General features: G+C 36.7%; 2 protein-coding genes across 2 annotated transcripts; both read right to left on the minus strand.

Annotated features, from left to right (window-relative positions):
* Window positions 1–1,518: 1,518 nt before the first annotated feature.
* cp (ceruloplasmin) lies at window positions 1,519–11,693 on the minus strand. Its single transcript, XM_034038362.3, has 19 exons — window positions 11,480–11,693; window positions 9,819–10,063; window positions 9,172–9,384; window positions 8,740–8,916; window positions 8,097–8,351; window positions 7,653–7,818; window positions 7,366–7,505; window positions 7,116–7,256; window positions 6,723–6,937; window positions 6,200–6,350; window positions 5,681–5,893; window positions 4,503–4,713; window positions 4,203–4,342; window positions 3,955–4,083; window positions 3,341–3,447; window positions 2,923–3,142; window positions 2,665–2,804; window positions 2,301–2,463; window positions 1,519–1,983 (listed from the first exon to the last, which is right to left on the minus strand). Exons 1-19 carry the CDS (start codon window positions 11,635–11,637, stop codon window positions 1,916–1,918), a joined length of 3,252 nt encoding a protein of 1,083 aa, XP_033894253.3. The 5' UTR covers window positions 11,638–11,693; the 3' UTR covers window positions 1,519–1,915.
* Window positions 11,694–13,248: 1,555 nt separating this feature from the next.
* tm4sf18 (transmembrane 4 L six family member 18) lies at window positions 13,249–17,364 on the minus strand. The gene is made up of 4 exons (XM_034038658.3): window positions 16,727–17,364; window positions 15,178–15,267; window positions 14,951–15,093; window positions 13,249–14,544 (listed from the first exon to the last, which is right to left on the minus strand). Exons 1-4 carry the CDS (start codon window positions 16,901–16,903, stop codon window positions 14,346–14,348), a joined length of 609 nt encoding a protein of 202 aa, XP_033894549.3. The 5' UTR covers window positions 16,904–17,364; the 3' UTR covers window positions 13,249–14,345.
* Window positions 17,365–22,945: the final 5,581 nt, after the last annotated feature.

Raw genomic sequence — 22,945 nt, forward strand, 5'->3', positions numbered from 1 at the left:
ATAGAAACACTTCCAGGTTTTGGCCGGGGGGTAACTGGTTTACATGAAACAACAATTTACATACACTTTGGTTCAACTATAAGGGACAGCTTATTTTTCTCTAGATGCTGCAAGTCTATGGTTTCATTGAAGAGCCAAAGCTGCTGCTGCTGAGTCGTGAAGGTAAATCCATTGAACCCACTGCACTGGCACACCATCTGAAAATAACAAAGTTGGAGGAGGCAGATACATTCTTCAAGGTGTGTCTTAATGCCTTAGTAACGCTGTTACGAACCTTTTAAAAAATATTATTATTATTATTATTATTATTATTATTATTATTATTATTATTATTATTATTATTATTATTATTACTAATCTGTAATTTGCCTCTTAAAAACCTATCCAAGGATTTTTTGGAGTGCTGTTACAGATTGAACTTGTCTTGTTTCCATAAGTCTTTGTTAAGCGGTCCCTCTCTTGATCCATCATCAATATTTCCTTTACTGGAGCAACTGTCTGATAACAAAAGCCCTGGGCTCAGTATACATGTTCTCTGTGCCACTAAACTGGGAGAGTATGAGAACTCCATTGACAAACTACTGGAGAGATGCCCAGAAGCCATTGTACCATATGCAAACCATGAGCTGCAGCATGAAAAACAGGTCTGTGTAGAAAAGCTGCCTTATAAATTTAGGTTACAATAAATATATTATGTTATTACAATGACTGTTATTTTCCTTTTCTAGCCTCTTTGGTGGCAGAAGGTTTTGCCTGAACTCTGTAAAAAAAAAAACTAAATGTGAGGGGAATGAAATCAACACTTTCCTGTCTTCACTGACCTTTTTATGATGCCCATCTCAAATGTAACTACAGTTAAGGGCTGACTTGCACAAGATGGATGTGCATAGCGTTGTTTAGTCCTGATAGAGGTATTGCAGTGGACCAGGACTATTACCAAGGTCTTCACAGTTGTGTCCACGATTGCCCTGCAATTTTACATTCTGAAGTGAGCTATATATGATCTATACAGATATTGACTTAATGTGTTTTTTGCACACTATTTCATTCAGCTAATGTGTGTGTGTGTGTGTGTTTTTTTTTTTTAATATATAGAAACATTACTGGTTGTTGCCATGCAGCTGGACCCCTGGCCTTCCTGACTTTGATACCAGATGATGGAACAACGGCTGGAACAACGGCATTTATATAATCAATAATTATTTTTGTTTGTATTAAGAAGCCCAGTGTTACATAAATACATTTTGTTATTGGTTTCTGCTTTGACCACCTTTAGAATATGGAGAAGTTGACTGAAGTAGGTAAAAACACTTTTAAAAAAAACTAAGAAACATATTTATCTGTGGTAATAAAAAAAAAAAAGATTCTGTGGCTATTGCAAAATGAATTTCTTAAACGTTAAATTAAATACCACAGATATGCTGTACTGCCGTGTCTCAGTTATTCAAGATATATGAACTATTGTATCTTCTCAGATAACAGGCAGTTCAGCATAAACTACTGAGAACTGCTGTAGTATTGCAAGAAAAATAAACAGTTTTATTTGAAAACTGAACAAAAAAAAGTACTGAAGTAAGTAATTATGGAATATGTTGTACAGCACACACATTTTATATAGACTCAAAGCATGGTGAAGTTAACCCAGAAACACAGCTTGAATGTGAGAAACTCATTATGTAAAATCATTGCAGTACTGAGTAGAAAGAGTGATATGGCTAAAACAAACTTGCTTATTGGCTTTTACTTCAAAGACATATAATTGTAATACTTGATACACAGTTGTTGGACTTAAATTAATTTCCAATAACATAAGTCTAGCAGCTTTCTAACAAAAAACAAACCAAAAAAAAGCCACCAAGGCTCAACCTTTACACAGAAAATAAAAAACAGAAAATATATATTTGTCATTGTTCCTCTAGTCCTTTCTGAATCCAAGGTGTTCTTTGATAAATGTCTGCATATTATGTAGAGGGCCACTGGGCTCTGCAAAGACAAAAATGTGACACGGTTTTGGCAATTGCATTTACATTTTTGATAATGTGATTAAATTGCAATTGTCTTTTGTGTAGTGTACTTTTATGTGTATATATAATTGCCACGTACGCTCCAACCCAAACTCCAATCAGCCATGAGAAATATATATCAAAACTATTTGCTGCTTTAGATGTATTTATTGTAAAACAAAACTACGATAAAATAGACAGCACAAGAAAACATGGTAAGTAATACATTTATTCTAAATACCCCATGGTGCTGCATAGCTACAATAGTACAGAATGCTTCCCTATTTCCTGACTCACCCTCTTTCTCCAGGACTGTGTAAGTGGTCTCCATGCCAGCATGCATGTGATCAGTCACGTGACAGTGCAGGAGCCAGGTTCCTGGGTACAGAGGCTGCATCTCCACTGTTTGGAAAGTCGCTGGGAACAGGTCGAACACATCTGCACGATGGGTGCCACTCAGCTGGTTAGAAAGACAAAAACAAACTGGAATTCAACAAAAGTCAACAAAGGATCATATAAGAAATGATTTGGTGCAGATAATTTCCAAGTAATCATTTTGACCACTGTCTCAGACGCCTCTATCGCAGGTTTTTACACAATGGATTTTACATCAGTAAAGCTTTGGTGCTGATTTGATTTGAATTTGAAATGAACAGCATACCTTGTAATCAAAGCTGTGACCATGGAAATGAGCAGTGTGTATGTCCACTTCATTCCCCATCCCCATGAGGTACCAGTATACCTTTTCTCCAACGTGCATTGTCAGGCCATGTAGATTTCCAAACATCTTGCCATTAATAGCTGCAAAAAGATAACCAGCCATTTCTAGACACAGACGACACTAAGCATCAAGAGAAGTTCAGCTCGCAAAGACCTAAAAACATCTAATCTTTTCCAATTAGATTCCAGTTCAACATACCATGCATTTTGTTGCTTTCAATAAAATCCTCGTCATCTTTTATTACTTTCTGTGGATTCGACACGTAGGCTTTAATATTTTCATCAAGGTACCAGGATTCATTCTCATCAAAGACCAGAAACAGAAGAACAAACTCTTGCAATTGCTTCTTCAAGCCTACCATTCGCAGGATGCTTTTTTTACAAGTAACAAGAGGTCCTATCAATCCACTGTACATATCCTGGAATTACAAAAAACAAAGATCAGAAAGAGAAATGCTTGAAAATGATGTGCAGATTGATTGACTTTGACTGCTGGGTAAAATTCCTTGTCTACATTGATGAATACCAGATTGTAGTCAGCCAATTACAAATCGTTCATGATCAAACTTAAAGCTTCATTTCAATAAAAACAACTGCACAACACGGTGTCTCTCTACCTTGACAGTGTCCTCTGTGGAGAAGTAAGCCCAAACAGTGCACTCCGAGTCTCCTTGGCTAGGACCTGATCTCTTAGGAATGCTCCAAGTGTAGGTGTGCGTTTCACCTGAGAGAAGACAGACATTCTTTTGGGCAGTGAAGTTACAGTATATTCAACTATTGGTTCAGTAATTGTTTGGTAGTCCACATCTGCTTTTTGTACGGGGATGTTGGAGACATCGCGGTTATTTTTTTTATATATATATGTAGAGAAAACAAATTAAAAAATGTAATGTAAAAGTTAAACTGAAAATTTGCATGATCATTTTGCAGCCTAGCATGTTTTTTTTTTTTACACATTTGCAATGCTTTGCCCTACATACATCTATGATTTGCCATGCTTGTTGTATCTGTGTTTTATATAATGTCACTATGCTCTTACTAAAGTTTACAGCACTTTGCAGTGTTTCTACCATGATATACGGCAGTGAGTTTTGGTGCTCATGTGCTCATCTTTAGCCATGTCAAGGTGCTGCTTAATTCACATTGTGTAATGGTTTTGTGAAGCTGACAACTACAGATTATACTCAGATACAAACTTCCAAAGATGTAACTGAACTTGCAGTAACCTTACCTGGTTCAGTTTTGTGAATTTTGGCACTATCTGTCTTTACTCCATGAGCATGTATAGAATAAGGTCTGTTAGCCATGTTCTTAAATACAATTTTGACTTTGTCTCCAACATTGGCATGAATAATCGGTCCTGTGGAAAAAAGAGGTTTATTACAGAGCCTACTTTCAAAGAAAAGGAGATAGGGGCAATAAGAAATGAGAGCTGGGGGGGGGAGAGTAAAAATTGCTCCAGTCTATTTTGTTTCATACCTAGGATGCCTAGGTGCTCCTCATCCTCTCCTCTTTCCTTGGGTGTAGTAAATGTTGCATCGCTATATTCACGGTACACAACTTTTTTATACTTGGAGCCAATGAACTTATCTTCTTTGGATATAAAGGCATTTCCAGGGCTTCAAAACAAAACAAATATTGGAAAAAAAAATAAACAGACAGTGAAGGAAACCGATCCAACCCATAACAGTCAAAGAGATGTTGAACTTGGACCTTAAAGCTAAATTGTCAAGCAATTAAAGAACACATATTGTATGGGAAGTAACCAGCTTTCTGTACCTTTCCTCATTGAACTGGTGCATCTCATCCTCCCAGGTCCTGTTCGGTGAATAATCCCACTCCATTTCAACAGCTGCAATGAAGTACTTTCTTTCATGTAAAGTAAAGAGGTCCAGCTTAGTATTCCACCAGTGACACTTTTCCACTTTGTAGTGCTGCTTCATTCCACCAGTGAAGTGGTCTGTCGTTCTGCACACCACCTCATGCTCTCCTGCAACACAAACACAAACAAAACTTCCTTGAGCTTGTAAACTGATTGATCAAAATCTACAAGCAAATGTCTAATTTTAGTATGTTTCTGTTGTTTATAGCTACATGTTACTGTTGGTAGATGTTACAGGCTTTGTTATATTAGAGTCTGTTTAAGTTTACTGCAATAAAAAATATTTAATATTCATATTTAATAAATTTAAATTCATGCATTTCCCAGGGTATTGTGAGCAGTGTTAATTCATGCATCCCTTATACATGTGATCAACATCATCTGTTACAAAGAAACATTAAATCCACATGAATTAACAGGGATGAATTCAAAATGAATGACTTCAGAAGTCAGAGGCAGTGCATAAGATATGCAGGTGTTAATTCTGTGGGATTCATTAGGAATGTGCAGCCTTTCATTGGACCCATGCAATTGCCAAGCACAAGCTTTCAATCCTGCATAGGTCTCATCTAGTGAAAATGGATTTCAAATAGAAATGGTATTGACATCCTGCATTTTTAATTTAAAAAAAAAAAATCTGGACATCAGTTTTGTGCTTTTTAATCTCTGTGCCAATATGACTAAAACAATCAATTGTTTTTCAATTTTATGTAAGTTGTAATTCAGGGCTACAGCCTGTAGATGGGGTTAGTGTTAAAGCGATCAAAATGTGTAACAAAATATATTGAAGTGTCCCTTTAAATTTAATAGAGCAAGCCTGTTTTCATTTAGATGGTCGTTCAGACTAATTAGGGAAACTTAGGTTGGACGTAATAGGGGAGAGAACTGCTGTCAAGATCGCAACCAAAATATTTGTGAGCGTTTCTTTGGAAATAAAGTGTAGGAAATGAACCACTTTTGAAAGTAATGTAAATGTACTGTGCGGTAGCAGTCTTTGATAAAAGCTCACACAACCTTCTGTGCTCCTTACTTAACACAGGTACTGCAGGGTGACAGAAAGGAAAATGTACATTACCTATGGAGTCTGGTTCCATGATAAGCGTTTGAGATATATGTGGAAACAGGTTGACTGCATCTCTTCTGGTCCCCTTAGTTATGAAAGTGTTCCCACTGAAGAATATGCCATGTATGTCAACTTCAGATCCTATACCATTAAGATGCCAGGAAACCTTATCTCCTTTGCACATGTTCAGTCCAGAAAGGGAACCATACATATACCCATTGATCGCTGTATTAGAAAAGTAGATATTATTCAGTAGTTTTCAAAGGGATAATGAAGGGCTGATTATCTCTACCATATCACTGGAAATAACCCTTACCCATTCAGTAATGAATAGCTTAAAATGTGGTTCTGACCTCAAACATCAATGCAATACTCAAATGGTAAATTCTGAGGTAAAACTTCTAAGAAATATTTTGAAAAAGGCCTTTGACGCTCATAAATGCATTAGTTAAAACATTTTTTCTACTTGACTGTCTTTTTGTTTTACAAAGCAGTTCACTTCCAGACCACTGTTCAAGCTGTGACACTTACAATGCATTTTGTTTGACTCTTGAAAGTCTTCATCATCTACGTTCACCTCACCAGGCTTCCCTGCAAACATCTTAATGTTGTCCTCCAAATACCAGCTCAGGTTCTCATCAGACACAGTGGCGAGCAGATGGAATTCCTTATCTACATTTTTCTGTGGAACAAAGGGCTTTGTTACAGTGAATGAGAGATCTAAGCCTTGCCCTCATTGGACATTAGAGAAAAAAAAAATCCCCACACAATGAAGGCATTGAAAAAGACTTCTACTGGAAACGTCTGTCATTGGATTTGAGTTTCTTTTGGGATTTCTAAATTCAGCCCTGTTGAGTGTGTAACAGTCATGGATGAGCCACAGCACCCCACGAAAGACTTCTGACAAGGTCCTACAGAACTATTAAAAGCATTAGAGATGTTTTACTGGCAGTATAAGCCAATGCTTTGCTAATACCAAATTGTAGTTGTCAAAGGCAAAGACATTTAGTTTTCTGCCTTTTCAGAGTAAGTATATCAAAACACAGCGCTGTACCTGTTTACCAGACCTGAGACTACCTCTTCTGCAGACCAAGAGGGGTCCCACTAAACCTGAGCTGGTGTCTTTTACAGAATCCACTGCAGAGTAGTACAGCCAGTTTATACAATCTGGATCATCAGAGACCGGCCCTCCATCTTCTGGGACTGTCCACTCATAGGTAAAATTAGAGCCAGGAAGTACATGGGAGGCAGAGGATGGAGTTACATGACCTGTTGGTAAACATTGTAGTGTACAAAATGTTACTGAGATAAAACACACACACGCACATGGTATTTAAATACATTACATACTGTAACAACAAAGTCAATCTTTTCACAGAGTTTATTTTGCACATTCCTTAATGAATATTGTCCAGTATCTGGAGTATTTGTTTTTAAATTAATGTACCTCCAGGAATGGAGTTGTAGAAAGCTCCTTCGTTATATTTATTGAATTCTACACCATGAGGTTGAATGCTGAAAGGGTAGGTCGCCTTGTTAAGGAATGTGACATGGATGGTATCTCCAACTTCTGCTTTTATCACTGGCCCTGTAAACAAAAAACAAAAAAAACAAAAAAAAGGTGAGATACTTTTCTCCCTCTTCACAGCATGATAGCTGTGAAGCAGAGCAATGCAATGCATGTCTGCTTTTATTACCTAGTAGCCCGAGATGTCGCTCCTCCTCGGTCCGCTGCTTGCGTGTTGTAAAAGTCTCGTCTGTGTACTCAGTGTAAACAGCCTTCTTGTATTTCCCTCCAATTCTGTGCGGACCCTTTTCGAAAAATGGTTGTGAATCACTGAAAAGATAGTCAAGTCAGTCAAAAGGGCAAGAGATGTGAAAGCATTATGATGTGTTAGCTGAGAACAAACACTTCAGTGTAGCACAGTCGTCGGCTGCAGGTGCCGCTCATACGCATAGTTAAATGGCAGTGATATTGTTTTACCTGTCAGTGGTTAACGAATCTCCAGAGAAGTGATTGATCCCTGATGGACTATAATCCCAAATCACTTCTTCAGCAGCGATGTAGTATTGTCTTTGAGCTCCACGAGGTCTAGCTCTGTGCACGGGCGGAAAACACGTTTTCACTTCAAAGAAAGCCTGCATGCCAGCTGAAACAAAGCATTGGAGACACAAGATGTGGGTTTAAAGTTGTTTTATATAAACTGAAAACATCTGTGTTGAGGTAAAAGTCATTTTTTCTCTTGTATTATTATTACCGGTATTATTATAAATATAAACTTTTGAAAGATCTTCACGGTGTATGTTATTTTACCATAGCCTAAGATTCGCAATAAATATATATTTGTAATCAAGCATGCACATAATTGAAGTTTGAATGAGCTTGTATATTAATTTCTCCTAAACCATTTTTTATGTCGTTTCATACCTTGAACGTGGTCATTGACTTGGCAGCTGAGCAGCCATTTCCCAAGGTTGTGTGGCACCATCACAGCATTGACAAATGTAGCAGGAAACAGGCTGATGGTGTCAACGTGATGGGTCCTGTCAGTTAGCATTTGCCCACTGAAGTAGACCGAGTGGATATCGACTTCATTCCCCATTCCAAGGAGGTGCCAGTGTATTTTACTTCCAGCGCACATTAGCAGACCAGGCAGGTTTCCATAAACAAAACCGTTTATTGCTGTAATACAAGAGGTGTGTGTTTAAAAACAGCAACTAGAACAAGAATATATCTTTTAAAATAGAAAAGGTTTGTATAGGTGTATAAAAGGGCACTTGAGGCCTTTCTTGGGTTAATGCAGTATGATTATTATTACTGTTCACAAGAACTTTAGTTTATAAAGGCAATGGAGGGCTTGAATCACCAGCAGTGTCCCCTCACACCAGTGTAGTTCTTAAGTGAATTTCTAACCCTGAGCCACCAACAGCACCCACTTGCTGCACCTGGTGTGTATTGCCAGGCCCGCTCCTGCATAGCTGGTTGGTTTATCTATTCATTCAGGACTACACTGCACAGCCTATTTGTTTATTTACTGCACTGTGTTTTTTTTTTTTTTTCCGTTGCTCACAGTGCATTTTGTTGCTCTCTTGAAAGTCTTCATTGTCCTTATCGACTGTGCCAGGGGGCGCTGAGCAATACGTTTTAATGTTTTCATCCAGGTACCAGCTCAGGTTTTCATCAGCAACAGTAAACAGCAAGGTATATATGTAGTCTGCCTCGCTGTCACCATAGATATCCAGTGAACCTGAAACCAAAGATGAGATATATTCAATGAACCTGACAGCAAAGATGTGATATATTCAATGAACCTGACAGCAAAGATGTGATATATTCAGTGAACCTGACAGCAAAGATGTGATCTATTCAATGAACCTGACAGCAAAAATGGGTTTTGCCCGCATCTGTGTATAGGAGCTTACTAACTGGAATGTTTGCTGTTTCTTTTTGATCAAAAACGTTTATCTGATGTGTAGCTATTTTAATATACGATATTCATTACCTTTTTTACAGGTGATCAGAGGTCCAACGAGCCCAGAGGCTACATCCTTGGGACCATCCACGTGCGAATGGTAAACCCGAGTCAGACAGTTTGTGTCATCCTTAGCTGGAGCGTGTTGTGCGGACACCTCCCACACATAGGTGTAGTTCTGCCCTGGATAAACATGATCGTCATTCTTCTGGTTCTTTGAGGTGTTGTCTGGGTAAAATGCACCTTGAGGATAAAGAAATGACAGTGTAGCTTCAGAAGTAGTTTCAGCGTATTGTTTCCTTACTTAAACAGGTGGTTTCCTCAAGCAGTCACATTAATGAAGACTTTAGTCCTTGGATATTCTGTGAGCTCTTTAACTAAATCATGTGATGCTGTCTTGCCCCTGACACGAGACCAGTATGTTGTGTTTGGTATTTTAAGTGATAGCCTGTTGGCAGCACCACCTGTTGGATATTCTGATATTTCTTTAGAGTTTGAGGACAGGAAGTTAAGTAGTTTAAGTACATGTCCGCTTACAGAATGTGAGACGTCTGTCCACGTTGGTAAACTTAAATACAACCTGTTGCATTTATCTCTTTGTAATGTCTGTTTATTTGTAGGAATTATACAACAATGTGCAGTTAAAATGTCCTGTTGCTGGGCTGGGTGTATGTTACCTTCGTGTTCTTTGGTGTATTTCACTCCATGAGAGTGGAGGCTGTAAGGCCTGGAAGCAAAGTTTTTCAAATGAATAATAATTGTGTCCCCTTCTTCTGCTGCTATCAATGGTCCTAAATATCCCATCCAATTTGGCTTGATCACTTCCTCTCTGTAGCTGCTGTTGGTGTACTGCTTGTACACAGCCTTCTTGTAAACACTTCCAATACGGTCTGCCCCTCTTTGCAGAAAGGTGGCAGCGTGCCTTTAAAAAACATGAAGCAAATACACTTTAAATTTGAGTGCTGAAATGTCAGGGGTGTCCAGTCGCTGTCGTGGAGGACCATTCCACTCAAGGTTTAACAGGTAAAATTATATAATTATGTACTTCAGGTTCTGGATGGAGGTTTAATTGATTCATTTAGGCAATTCAGAACAGGATTGGAACAAAGACTAGGAGTGGGGCCAGTTTTGGACACCCCTGTGAAATGGGGTATGGTACAGAGCAAGCCACAAGGACGTTGCTGAACTGGAAGGCTGCCATATTGAATATTTCTTGTGACTGCCTGTGCACTAGAAAAAATTACATATATTGTGTGTTGGTGTGTACTTTGTGCATTTGTAAATAAAGCGGTATATATTGGAATTTAAGTTTGGCGGGGATGGGGTTAAAATCCCATCATTGCAAAAACTATGTGCGGAATGTGGTCGGGCTCAAATTGGATAATTGATTGCCAATTTGAGTCTGACCACATGTATAAAAGGAGCCCGTTCCCTTTGTTCAGGGGCTCTTGTTAGGATCACAGGCCAGAGAAGCAGGTAGGGCGCGGGCAGTGATGAAGCGCCGAGATAGCAAAGCTTGGGGACTTCGTTTCTATGATTATTGATTGTTTGTTTAAATCTCTTGTTTGTTTTGTTGTAAATAAATCAGCAATCTCCTGTCCCCTGCCTCTGCTATTCCTGCTGCTAGCCTTCACCGACCGGCTGTCCTGTCACACTGCATAGCAGACATTTTCACTTTGCTCTCTCTTTTCTGTTTTTGTACCAGTTAATCAACCATAAGAACTTCCATAGAGCCACTATGTAAAATAAAATTATTGCATGGTTGTGCTCCTGATCATTGCCCGTACCAAATATTAGCACTTGGCTAGGTGTGTGGAAACACAAAACACTTTTATTTCACTGTAACAAAACATATTTGGAGCGTGCTGTCTCTAAAGGTGCACTGTTTCATTTCTAATCCCCTTTTGTTTTGTTAGATTTTTTTATATGGAAAATGTCCAGTTGAAGGACAGATAATAATGCTTTCTTATGAGTGTGTGTTGTATTGCTAAGTCACATGTATTATGCCACCTCATTGTAGTAAAATACCACCTGTAATGAAAGTAATCCTCATTAACCTGTTTGCACTTATAACAATACACCTCATATTTGTCATTTACAGTTATATTTAAAAAAAAAAAAATTAAATCAGTGGCATTGCAAAATTTACAAGACGTTGAAATCAGAATACAATTGTTGATTTTTAGTTTAAAACATATATAACTCTTGTATTTTCTGGCTGCAATTTTTGTTTTAAAACTGTGTTTTCTGTATCTAGTTGCAAACTCCCACACAGTTGAACAGAAGCTTCAAACAGGTTCAGTCTTATCAAAGTAAAAAAAATAAAAAAATTACTTACTCATCTTCACTTAATGACTTGTTCAAAACTAAATTCATCTTTTTCGGTGCGTAATCCCATTCTATCTCTTCAATTCCTATATAATATTCTCTGTTTGCTGCCCACACGGTAGTAGCAGCAAAATAAAATGACAATAAAAGGATATTTAAGTTTTTCATTTTTATTCTGGATTAAGAATACTGCATAACTAAGAGCAGTGGCTTCTCATCTCAAAGTAACTTGTTTGGTTTTTATAGGTCGAACACGCAGTGGATTCTTTATTTGCTTTAACCAATAGCAGGACAGGGATTTCACAATGACCTGGCCAGTGTTATCAAGGTAAATAGGAGAATGCTCTATTCCAGTAAATAAATATTTCCAGTACAGCATATCTGATTACTTGTCTTGTCATTGCAGCTCTTTATTTTAATGAGCTAACATTGCGCTGCTTGTGTGAAAATGTGGTCCATCAGCACCCATCATTGTGACAATGTGCTTACCGATGGAGGTGTGATGTTCAAGATCCACTCATGGTTTTGTTTCCATAGCTTCATGTTGCTAAACAACTTGGATCTGTAATCTAACTTGTGTTGAGGAGACAATGTGAGTGACATTGTGATGGCTGGGATGTTCATCCTACTCATCTAAAAGGGTGCAATAATCTTATGTTAACACTCCAGTGAGGCCAGGGCTGGTTGAACAAGAAACTTTAACCTGTTGCATATATATATATATATTCATAAGAAACATCTGCTACAAATCAAGCATTACTGTATATACCAGTAGCTCTTCCTTTTTCTTTTTTTGTTCCAAAAAAATAAATAAATAAATAAAGCAATTCACCACATTTTAGGCCTGCTTTTCAGTCACATATGTGAATATGCAAAGGCATCTTAAATCGCAAATGTGAAAAGGGTTGCAGACCTAAATATGTGGTGGCCCTGAGGCGGCCCTGGGCCAACACTGTAGTGTGAACGTGGTCTTAGACACAGTTTGTTATACTGTAGTTCTTTCACAGTAGTTTATTTTGTGGTGAAGCAGTATCCATTTAACCAGAAGAAAAAAACAGCATAAAGTATCAAAAGACTTGAATTAACCAACTCTGATATTTAAATGTAACGTCTTGCTTGCTTTGTACCTGTCCAGAAAAATAAAATATTGTGTTTGCAAAAGTACATTTAATGCAAATAGTGACTATTTTAAAAGAAATGAATGTAATAATATAGTCTTTAACTACTAAAGCTATTGAATAGCTTGCTAGCAAGCATTACCTAACAGTTTCCAAGGTCTGAAGCAAACCTCATTGATGCAATACCCTATCTGGTAAAGTTTCAAGCAGTTCCTGTAACAGTTTAGTACAGACTGCTTTACCAGAAGAGAACTCTGGGAAGTGTTCCCGTTTACACCAGTTAAACAAACAAACGCATTCCTTTAGAAGATACTAGAATTTATGTAAACTGTGACTTTCTTTAATTTTTAGTGTACAAGCAAAATTATGCTTTCCATCACAAACGACAGTAATACAAGTTTCTGTAATAATACAATCTATTCAAGTGCGTGTAGGTGCTTTGCTTTCAATTTAAAAGCATTTTGTTTTAAAAAGCTGCAATCCTATGAGACACACTGACATAAGCTTCAGCTCACACTAATTCTGAGGCAGTGTACGACCTCTGTGTCTCATGTACTGCACAGTGCCTGGCTTGTTGCCTACAAAGTAGAAAGTTAACAATAAACTAATACCCAGCTTCGGGAAATACATTTTATATTTTAATATTAAAACCAGCAAAGTATTAACATACAAACATTTTATTAATACACCTTTTATCTTTACAGCTTACAATAAACAGGTACAACTCACCTCGTCATGCAAAAATATACAATTCCTTTAGCATAAAATAAATAAATATATACAGCAGTCTACAGAGCTGCATTCAAAAGAAAAAAACAACAGACACATGGAATACTTAATTAATAAACATAAGTGATTTGCAATATATATATGCTATATAAAATGTATATACTGTAGCTTACATATAAGTGTACATATCTTCAAGTATAATAAGCATGCCGACTTGTTATTTCAACATTTTTACTTTTTTGCAGTAACTATTAATATAAAAAAAACAATACTCTACCAAAAAAAAAAGGTATGTTTATTATAGCTTCTGGGTCCATTAGCTGTAACTCCTGTTATATTGCAAAAGTAGACACAGAAGACATGCCCTCTGTTTAAATGAGAGAGTCTACTCAGTATTCCCTGTGACAAGAAGACACAGGCCGCATTCAATTCAATTGATTCAATTGAAGTTATTAAAATCAAGTGTTTAAATATGTCAGGATTTAGATCTGCGGTTATACTGTAAACCCCACTGTAGTAGTGGTTAGGGCTCTGGACTCTTGATTAGAGGGTTGTGGGTTCAATCCCAGATGGGGTACACTGCTGCTGTACCCTTGAGCAAGGTACTTTACCTAGATTGCTCCAGTAAAAACCCAACTGTATAAATGGGTACTTGTATGTAAAAAAAAAATAATATAATTGTATGTAAAAATAATGTGATGTCTTGTAACAATTGTAAGTTGCCCTGGGTGTTTGCTAAGAAATAAATAATAATAAAAAAATAAGTGGCTGGAATTTATATATCATTACTTCTGAAAGAAAATAAGCAATTCTTTCATTATAAATTCACTTGGAATTTGGAGTCATCCATGAAGAGCATTCATGGCAGAAGGGACTGGGACCATGCAGACAGCTATGGACATGTGATCGGGATTTATCTTTTACGGACGGCCACAAAATTTCTTATGAACTGTATTTGAGTGACAAATGACCAGGAAACAGACTTTTTTTTTTTCCTTAAATACATTAAGTCTCTTTGCGTTTCTACATTTATGCCTTCATGCTGTACTCCTGCCCACAGCAGCAGGGTCCACAGATTCCTCCAATCATGCCGTTGATGATCTGCACTACACAGATGATGACTTGCACTCCACTGAGGGTCAACAGGATAGAGAACAGAGTGACGTTCCACTCCACCACATGTGCAGGCTCTAGGCATCTGGTCCACAAATTGTGGTCTTTTAGGTACCTGTCAATCAATGAAATGAAAGTTAAAATACACAGCATTATTATATGAATGACTGATCAATTCAGTACAAGACTATAGAGACAAGTCTATTTTTATTGATCTAAACTGATAATATCCTTTGCAGCACCACTGCATTTTTAACAAAGTGGACAACAAATCACCCCCAATGGAAAACACTGACAGGGTAAATATAATATTACACTCTGTAGATCATTAAAATAGACCCCAAAGTGAAAGACTTCTTAGCCAGTTCAGAAAACAGGGCATCATAAACACCAGAACTAGCTGCAAGCACACTGGCAACCTGGAGGGAGGCTTCAACACATTGGTAATCCACCAAGCCATCAAGTCTCAAATATTCATTATTTTTCAAATAAAACACACAGGATGGAATGCAATATCATACCCTCCGTTTCCATTTGCAAAAGGGTACTCCCACGTGGTTCCTGTCATGCAGTATGGGCCTTCTTGCAGAGCCAGAGCAGAAATTATAAAGCAGTACCCAGATCCAGCTAATCCAATCAGGGCCACCAAGACAGAGGACAGCATCTAAAGAGAAGCAAGGCAAGGTTAGTGTGGTATTGAAGCTCCTGGTGATCTGTTCATTCCAGTACAGGCAACACCACCACTTACCGCACATCTTTCCCCGCAAGCAACACTTCCACAGCACCCGGCGCAGTTGTCATGCTCCAGTCTGATAAAAACTGCAGCAGGCAGGAACATCTAGGAAAACAAACATGTAACGATTGCTGTGAATATTGCATCACTATACCCATTCTGAAAGTATGATTGAGCAATTACAAAAATTCTGAAAAAGAGAAGAATTCAGCATGTAAGACACAGTGCCATTTAGAAATAAGGGAATTAATCAAATATCAATCTAGCAATCAGTGATGTAATCTGATCTTTTTTTTTTTGTATGATTATAAATTTAGCATATTTATTCAAGGAAAAGGAAAATATTTGAGATAACAAAGCTAGAACACTGCTTAATCAAAATGGCTCTTTCGGTGTGAAGAAAGGATCTGCCATTGTTTTTGGTAGTGGAAAGCAACAGAACAAGTGAACGTCAACAACTGCTGAAAATGATACATAAAGATCTTAACACTGTATTGAAAGCAATTTCAATATTCCAACTAAAAACAAAGCCACTCGCATTCCTGAGCAATCACAGTTTTAACTGCCTTGTTCTTTGGCAGGTCATTGCTGACCCGTCGTTCATTTTTAACAGTTTAATTAAAGGATTGTACTCAATATCCTTTTTACATTCCAATTAAAAAATAGGAGCAGATTCTCAAAGCTTTTTACCACTGCACATTTTTTTTTAAACAATAAAAACAATTTAGGATTATTTACCACCCCCCTTAAATGAAATGTCTGATTCGTTTATTTCTGTTCTTGTACAAATGACAAACTGCAGAGAAGAGCTAATCTAGATGTAACATTGTTCATTTTTAAACCTTTTAACAGTGCTTTCGTGCAAGCAAAAGAGATGCATCTGAAAAGTACTGTTTGAACAAGCTTGTTTTTTTCTTAGAAGATATGGTCATCAAAGAACATCTGTTGAATACAATGGCATTTCATACTCAACCCCAATGGTAACAGACAACAGGCAATACAAATAATATTTACAAACTGGTGTTTCTTTGAAACAATGGTGATCACACACGTGAAATTAATTTATTAACAGCATTTACAGCACATCACACTGAATTTCCTTTTACTAAAATTAATGTTGTTCTCCTTTAACAGTAAGATTTTTTTTAACTAAAATGAAAATGTTGTCTATCACTTTAATATTGCAAAAAACATATCACCCCATTGTACTCTATTTGTGTGGAATATAAATAATGATCTGTGAACAACAGACAACTCCAGAGGACTAAAAAGAAAAGGAATATGATATGCATATAATTTTACACTTATCCTTTCTCTCAGTGAAAAACATAAATTATTTCCAAGAATGTTTTCAAAACCGAAAAAAAATCTGCTGCACCTGTCTTGTCCTACTGTATATCTGTTTCTAATGACTAAAGAATAGATGTGTTATCTTTTAAAAAGATCAAAAACATCACCAAAACAAGGTTTACATGTTTTATCCACAAAAGTGGATCCATAAACTTCCCCAAGAAGCTAGCTAACATTTTCATATACTGTATATGTAATTATAAATATTACTCACCAGAACACCCGCTCCCACTATTCCATGAAAAAACCACACAAAGTTAGTCAGGTTATTGTTGTTGGCATACTTAGTTTCTCCATTTGGAAAATAAAGTAAAATATTGGCAACAATGCAGCATACTGCCAGTGGTATCAAGGAGTAACCAAGACACTTTGCACATCCCCGAAAACACATGGTAGGAAGTAGAAAGTGAAATATGTGTACGGACAAGCAGAGCAGATCCAGACCTCTCAGCAGCCAAACAGCCTTTCAGGACTTCACAAGACTTCTTCTGAGTGTTAGTCCTTAAATACAGCAAACTACGGAGCTGGTTACCAGGGCAATGAGCCAGTTTTTTAGGGAAGCACTTCTAAAGTTCTGTCTCAGAGAACAATGACAAAACCACTAAATGCCACTTACGTGATTCATACAGTGGTCACCAGGCTAAAAGGAAGGGAGGATGAGGGTGGGGGTATTATGCATCACAGAATATAATTAATCACTACCAAGGCTTTGTTCTGATGCTTAACCTTGGTAAACACATGCATGCATGCTCTATGCTGTGCCCATGTTCTTTCTATTAGTTTCAGCCTTCTAAGAAGTTCAAGTCTTCTTCTAAAGCAGTGGCTCTCAAACCCGGTCCTGGGGACCCCCCTGTGTCTTCTGGTTTTCATTCCAACTGATCTCTCAATCACTTTACTAAACCCTTTAATTGAACTAATAATTTGCTTAATTAGACCTTTTTAATTGGTCTCAGCTCTGAAAAAGATGCAGATTTAAAATGTTACAGCTCACTTGAAATCTGCAACTAAGTGCTTAAAACAAGTAAAAAGGTCTAATTAAGTAAATTATTAGTTCAATTAATGGTTCAGTTAAGCAATTGAGAGCTCAGTTGGAATGAAAACCAGCAGACACAGGATGTCCCCAGGACCAGCTTTGCGAATCCCTGTTCTAAAGTAACGCTGCATGCGAGGACACAAAGTGAGAAAATTGTGACAACCTTCTTCAGAGAAACAATTAAAATATGCAGGTTTTACAGCCTTTAATGGGCCAGCATGCTGGTTTCTATGACCTCCTCCTTCTTCCCAGGCCCTCTTGCGCTGATAAGCAATAACCGATAAGCTAAAAAATGCTGTCTGCGAATGTTATTTATATTATTAAATGATTTTGATTTCATTTGCTTATCTGCTGTACTAGATTACAAAATAATTTATGTGGGTTGTTTATTTTTTACACTGACTTTTTGCCTACTTCTCTGGCTCGCCTACCGTATACTATGACCTTGTCTAAAAAGCCTGTAACATTTTAAACTTTACTCATTATAGATTGAGTGTACTGCATTTACCTCATATTACCAGCAGGGGCCAGCAATTTCTGTAACAAAAGTCTACCCGCCCAAAACACAATCTGTTACGTCGATGTCCTGCCTTTTACAAATCAAAAGTAGTCTTCAAAAGAAACTGTCTTTATTGAGAGTGATTTTTAAATGAAATAACTTTAGTACATTTAAAATCGTCAAATATGATTTTGCATCACTGTTCTGATTACATGATGTTAAATAAAATATCTAAATTATGTTCACACACACATATATATATATATATATATATATATATATATATATATATATATATATATATATATATATATATATATATATATATATATATATCTCAATCCTAAAGTTCTCGGTGATGCAAAACATTTGGCCATAGCTGAAAGTCTCACACGAATGCCAAAAAAAAAAGAATAAAATATGTTTATGGCATGTAGAGCAGCACACACTGGTACAAACAGAGTGCAACGAGGTGCTGTTTATTTTTGTTTCACCTTTAGGTTTATGATTCATTTTATGATCATTACTTTACCCGTGGGATTCAATAAAACAAATAAAGATGCTCTGGGTGTTGGTTTGAATTGAATTTATTTTACTTTAAGTTTCCATAAGGAGTAAAAAAGATAGCAGGACAATAAATTAAATCTCTGATAAGATATGACAGTTTGAGGTATTTTTATTTAGCACAGTTTCTTGACAACTAAACAACCGTACTCTTTTTGTTTAGCTCCACAGTACACAGGTCACATAGCAGTTGTTACCTGTACGTGGCCTTGAGGCTGCATGAGAGCCCCCATGACTCAGAAGGAACACAGAAACTCCTCACTCGCTGTGGATGTTGCCAGTGCAGAGATTATCGAGTGATAGGGCCTCTCCTCTGGAGCCACGCAGTTTGGATGGTCGTGGGCAGGACTGAAGCAAGTCCCTCTGTTCTAAATGTAGCAACAACAACAAGAGAACAGTTTCATTAGAAACATTAGAGAAAAAAAAATGTAGGCATTCAAATAATTTTTTCCACAGGAAATCAGACAATAGAGGCAGGGCAGGGCAAGTAGTTCTGTCCTTTGTTCAAACAGTCAGATCATTGTGTATTCAATGTCCTTGTAAAGGTTTAATTAGCTGTAAAGTTCTATATGGCCATATAGTGTTACTTTTCTCAAAATTTTTCCCAATCAAATATTTTTTCTCCAGTTTTTGTCATGTCTGTTTGTTTTTTGTGTTCTTATTTGTTTTTTGTTTGGGTGTTTTAACCTATAAGATTTACGAACAAAAGTACCAAGAAAGTTTGTATACTTTTAGTCTGTATACATCTCAAGAACATTCTTTTACTTATTAAGATTCCAGTTTACTGTGCACAATTCATGAACCCTGAATACTAATCCCAAATTAATTGTATTTTCCATTAATCCATTCTGGACAATTCAAATACATACACACATATTTCACATTATTGTTGAAACAAGACTTATCTTGTATTATTCAAATCTCTCCTACAATATTCCTTTTTTATGATATTTAAATCAGCTTTTGCGATGGGCACTGTTGATACATTTCAGAAAGACTAGAGTTTGTCTGCTTGGTTTCTTTCGTTTTAATCAGATTTAATCATTGATGTCAGACCCCGATTAGCATTCTTCCCAGACTACCTTACCTAAGATAACATTGGGTAGTACAAGAACAATGGTAATCACCATCTACAGAGAGCATCACAAGCTAGGCCCTGAACAAGGTAATGTGGTAGACCTGTGTCTAATGTGGAATGGTAGATCTAAAAAGTGGCATCCAAGCACAGTCAGATATTTGCTCTGGGGAGGGTATAGACAGACAGATAAACAACATCAGGTAATATAAATGACAAAACAGAATAGGGAAAGGTTTTTTCTTTTTAGTTTTTTTTTTTATCTGGGAGTGGGGGGGGCAGTAGAAAAGAAAATGTAATTGCATTTAAACTGTAGTAAACTAGTAAAAAGAATAAAGTCAGCAGAAGCTTATGACTCCTTATTGACTAAGCCTCAGTTGCGCTCTGCTTATCAAAATATCAGTGACTGTGTGTAAATATTCCTATCTAAAATAAACATCTGGTGCCTGGTACTCGCAGTTACCTCACAAGGGAGGGTGCTGGTGTGGTGCTCACACTAACAGAAATATCACATGGACAAGCGCAATCTCTTCCTAGTTTCTCCCTATTACTATGCCCCATATAAAAAACAGAAAAGATTAAACAATTAGTCATTTAGCTTTAAGATTACTTTTAACTGAGTTTTAGTGCTTTTGCCAGAATGTGGAGGTAATCTGCACTTTTCTGGTCTATCTCTGTGAACAAAAAAGAAAAGCTATTATATAGAATATTGTTGGGTTCTGTCTCAGAAATTAACTCAATAAACTGACTTTTATTATACTCACATTTGGGTACAATATTTACAAGTCTACATTTACATGTCTGTTTACATTGCCTGACTTACAATTTAGAGACTGAAGTTACATGAAAATCTGCCTTAAAGGCAAAATGAGCATGTCAATGGTTTTACTACTGTAGGACGCTACCAACAGATCAGAATTTATATGCAGTTACAGGCAGGGAATCCTTTCCCCTCAAAATCAGTAAATAATGAATATACAAAACTGAAAATGTGTCTGAGACAAATAAAACATACGGTGGCTGAAATCTAAAAAAAAATTACACCCATAATCAGTTTATATAACTAATAAGTTACACCCTTTCCTCTTGAACCTAGTCACTTGCATATTATGAAAGAAATCTATTTTTATTGAGAGAAGCCTTTCATGGTGGATGCAGTATATACAGTGCAACGTCTGAACTCAAAGTAATTCTGTATCGCTGACCTGACACTAAGCGGTCGATTTGCTTATTTTAGTACCAATTTAGAAACCAAAGAAAGATAACTGGTCGTCGTTGTTGATTGAATGTTGTACAGGAATTTCCACAGTAACTTCGGAGATATGGAAGTTAATAATTACCAAAACATCACATGGCTTGGATAGTTAACAGACAGTAGTAGTCTCTACTGTGATGTCAATTAAAATGGAAGACAGTGACATTTTGTTTTACAAATACATTTAAAAAAAACACTTACTAGACCACTTTTTCTGTTACTTGCTTCCTGCAAATCTTTTAAATAGGAAGTGGTAAGCAAGCAATTTAATCATGCTAGAGCAGAAATTTGGAGAAATATTTCACAAGTCATTGTATTTTTTTTTTTTTAAATTAATTTTTACATATTTATACACATGTAATTAATTAGTTAACAGCAATTTTTGTTTTTAGAGTTGGCATTAAACAATTTTATAAAGTTATCATACTGTAGTTTTTGTTATTTGGTACTTTTTTAAAAGCCTAATTAGAGCTAAATAAACCTATAAATAGTTCTTAATAATATGCCTATTACATGGGTACTTAGAGCCCTACCTTTGTTTGCCATTATCAGAATAAGTGGAATACCTTTGACAGTATAATAAGATAATAAGCAAACAATGGGAGCCAGAGTTCCCTTGTAAAAAACATGACTCACACCCACCTCTTTTGTGAATCAGACTCATCTTACACAAGTAACAAACTCTGCTTCGTTGGTAAAGCATGTACTATAGGCGCCAGCACCACATTACACAAGAGAATCTCTGCCCGTTATGACTGAAACCAAAATAAGTAATAAAGCAAAGTGTTTTAATGTGTGTCTCCTAGATTTTTTGTCTTGAGGGCCTGGTAAGAGAAAGCTTGTCTACCTTGACTAGTTTTCATTGAATAAGATGGTGGAATATAATAAAGCAAACGTTTTATTCACATCACATGCTCAATAATAAATAGCTTGAATGTTTGAGCTAACAGTGGGTTCTTAAACACCTGTCCATGTTTTGGTGGCTGGTTATTGATAAGGAAAGTTTCTTTCCAGGTCTTTCCAGCCCATTTCTGCCCATTGTAAGGAAACCTCTCTGCGAGCTCAATGGCAAGCTGCAGAATGTCACTCAGAGAAAGCTGCAACAAGCCTGTGTTTAAAATGTGCATTTTTGATAAATCAGTTAACAAAACAAATCTAGCTCAGTAAGGCTGAACTACTTGAAAATGCCTTTATTTACATATTAAATAAACAACTTTTGGATTCTTGTTGAAACTTATTCCTGAGCCAATATAAGCCTGTTAAGGGAATATTTATCGCAACATTCGTGTTGTAACTGCAAAAGGCTGGGAACAAATTTCTAGACATATAATACTTTTGCCTAAGTCCCTAATAAGGCTATTGTATGTCTAAGTTAAAACTGGCAACTGTTCAGTTGTGTGGTCTGTACTGTACTGGTCTGGGACTTCCTGAAATCTCCCATCATTGTTCTCAAGCCAAGAATAAAACAGTTTAAAAATGGAACTATGGCAATACATAATAGATTTGGGAAAGATTTATTAGATTTATTTCTTGAAACATTACCAGTTTTCCATTCCCTGAAGAAAAAGTGTGCTTTAGTAAATATAGTACGTTGTGTATTTTTGTTTTAATAAACACATTACTTGGGGTAAGGAGCTTATTGCTGTAGTTCTGTTATTGGGGCTGCCCACTCCATAGTTTATATGCATCAAAACAGGCACACGACAAAACAGATGACAAAAATAAGCTACATTTCTTTATTGCATCTGTGCAATGTGTTTATACTTGTTCTGGTAGCTAGTAACTATTTGCACAATCTTAACACATTTTCATATCAGTAATGTCAGGTCAAGCTCATTATTGTATCTTACGGAGAGGCATGGCTTTTTTAAGCCCCACAGTATGTAACACTATTTACATATCAATTAATGTTTCAAGTGTACCTTTTTGCTGCCAAAGCAATCAACAGTGTCACACCAGCCAGCTGCTGCTCCAGGTACAGTGATGTTCAGGGCATGGAATGGATGA

The sequence above is a fragment of the Acipenser ruthenus genome, chromosome 17 (assembly GCF_902713425.1).
Source record: "Acipenser ruthenus chromosome 17, fAciRut3.2 maternal haplotype, whole genome shotgun sequence".
Lineage (NCBI taxonomy): Eukaryota > Metazoa > Chordata > Actinopteri > Acipenseriformes > Acipenseridae > Acipenser > Acipenser ruthenus.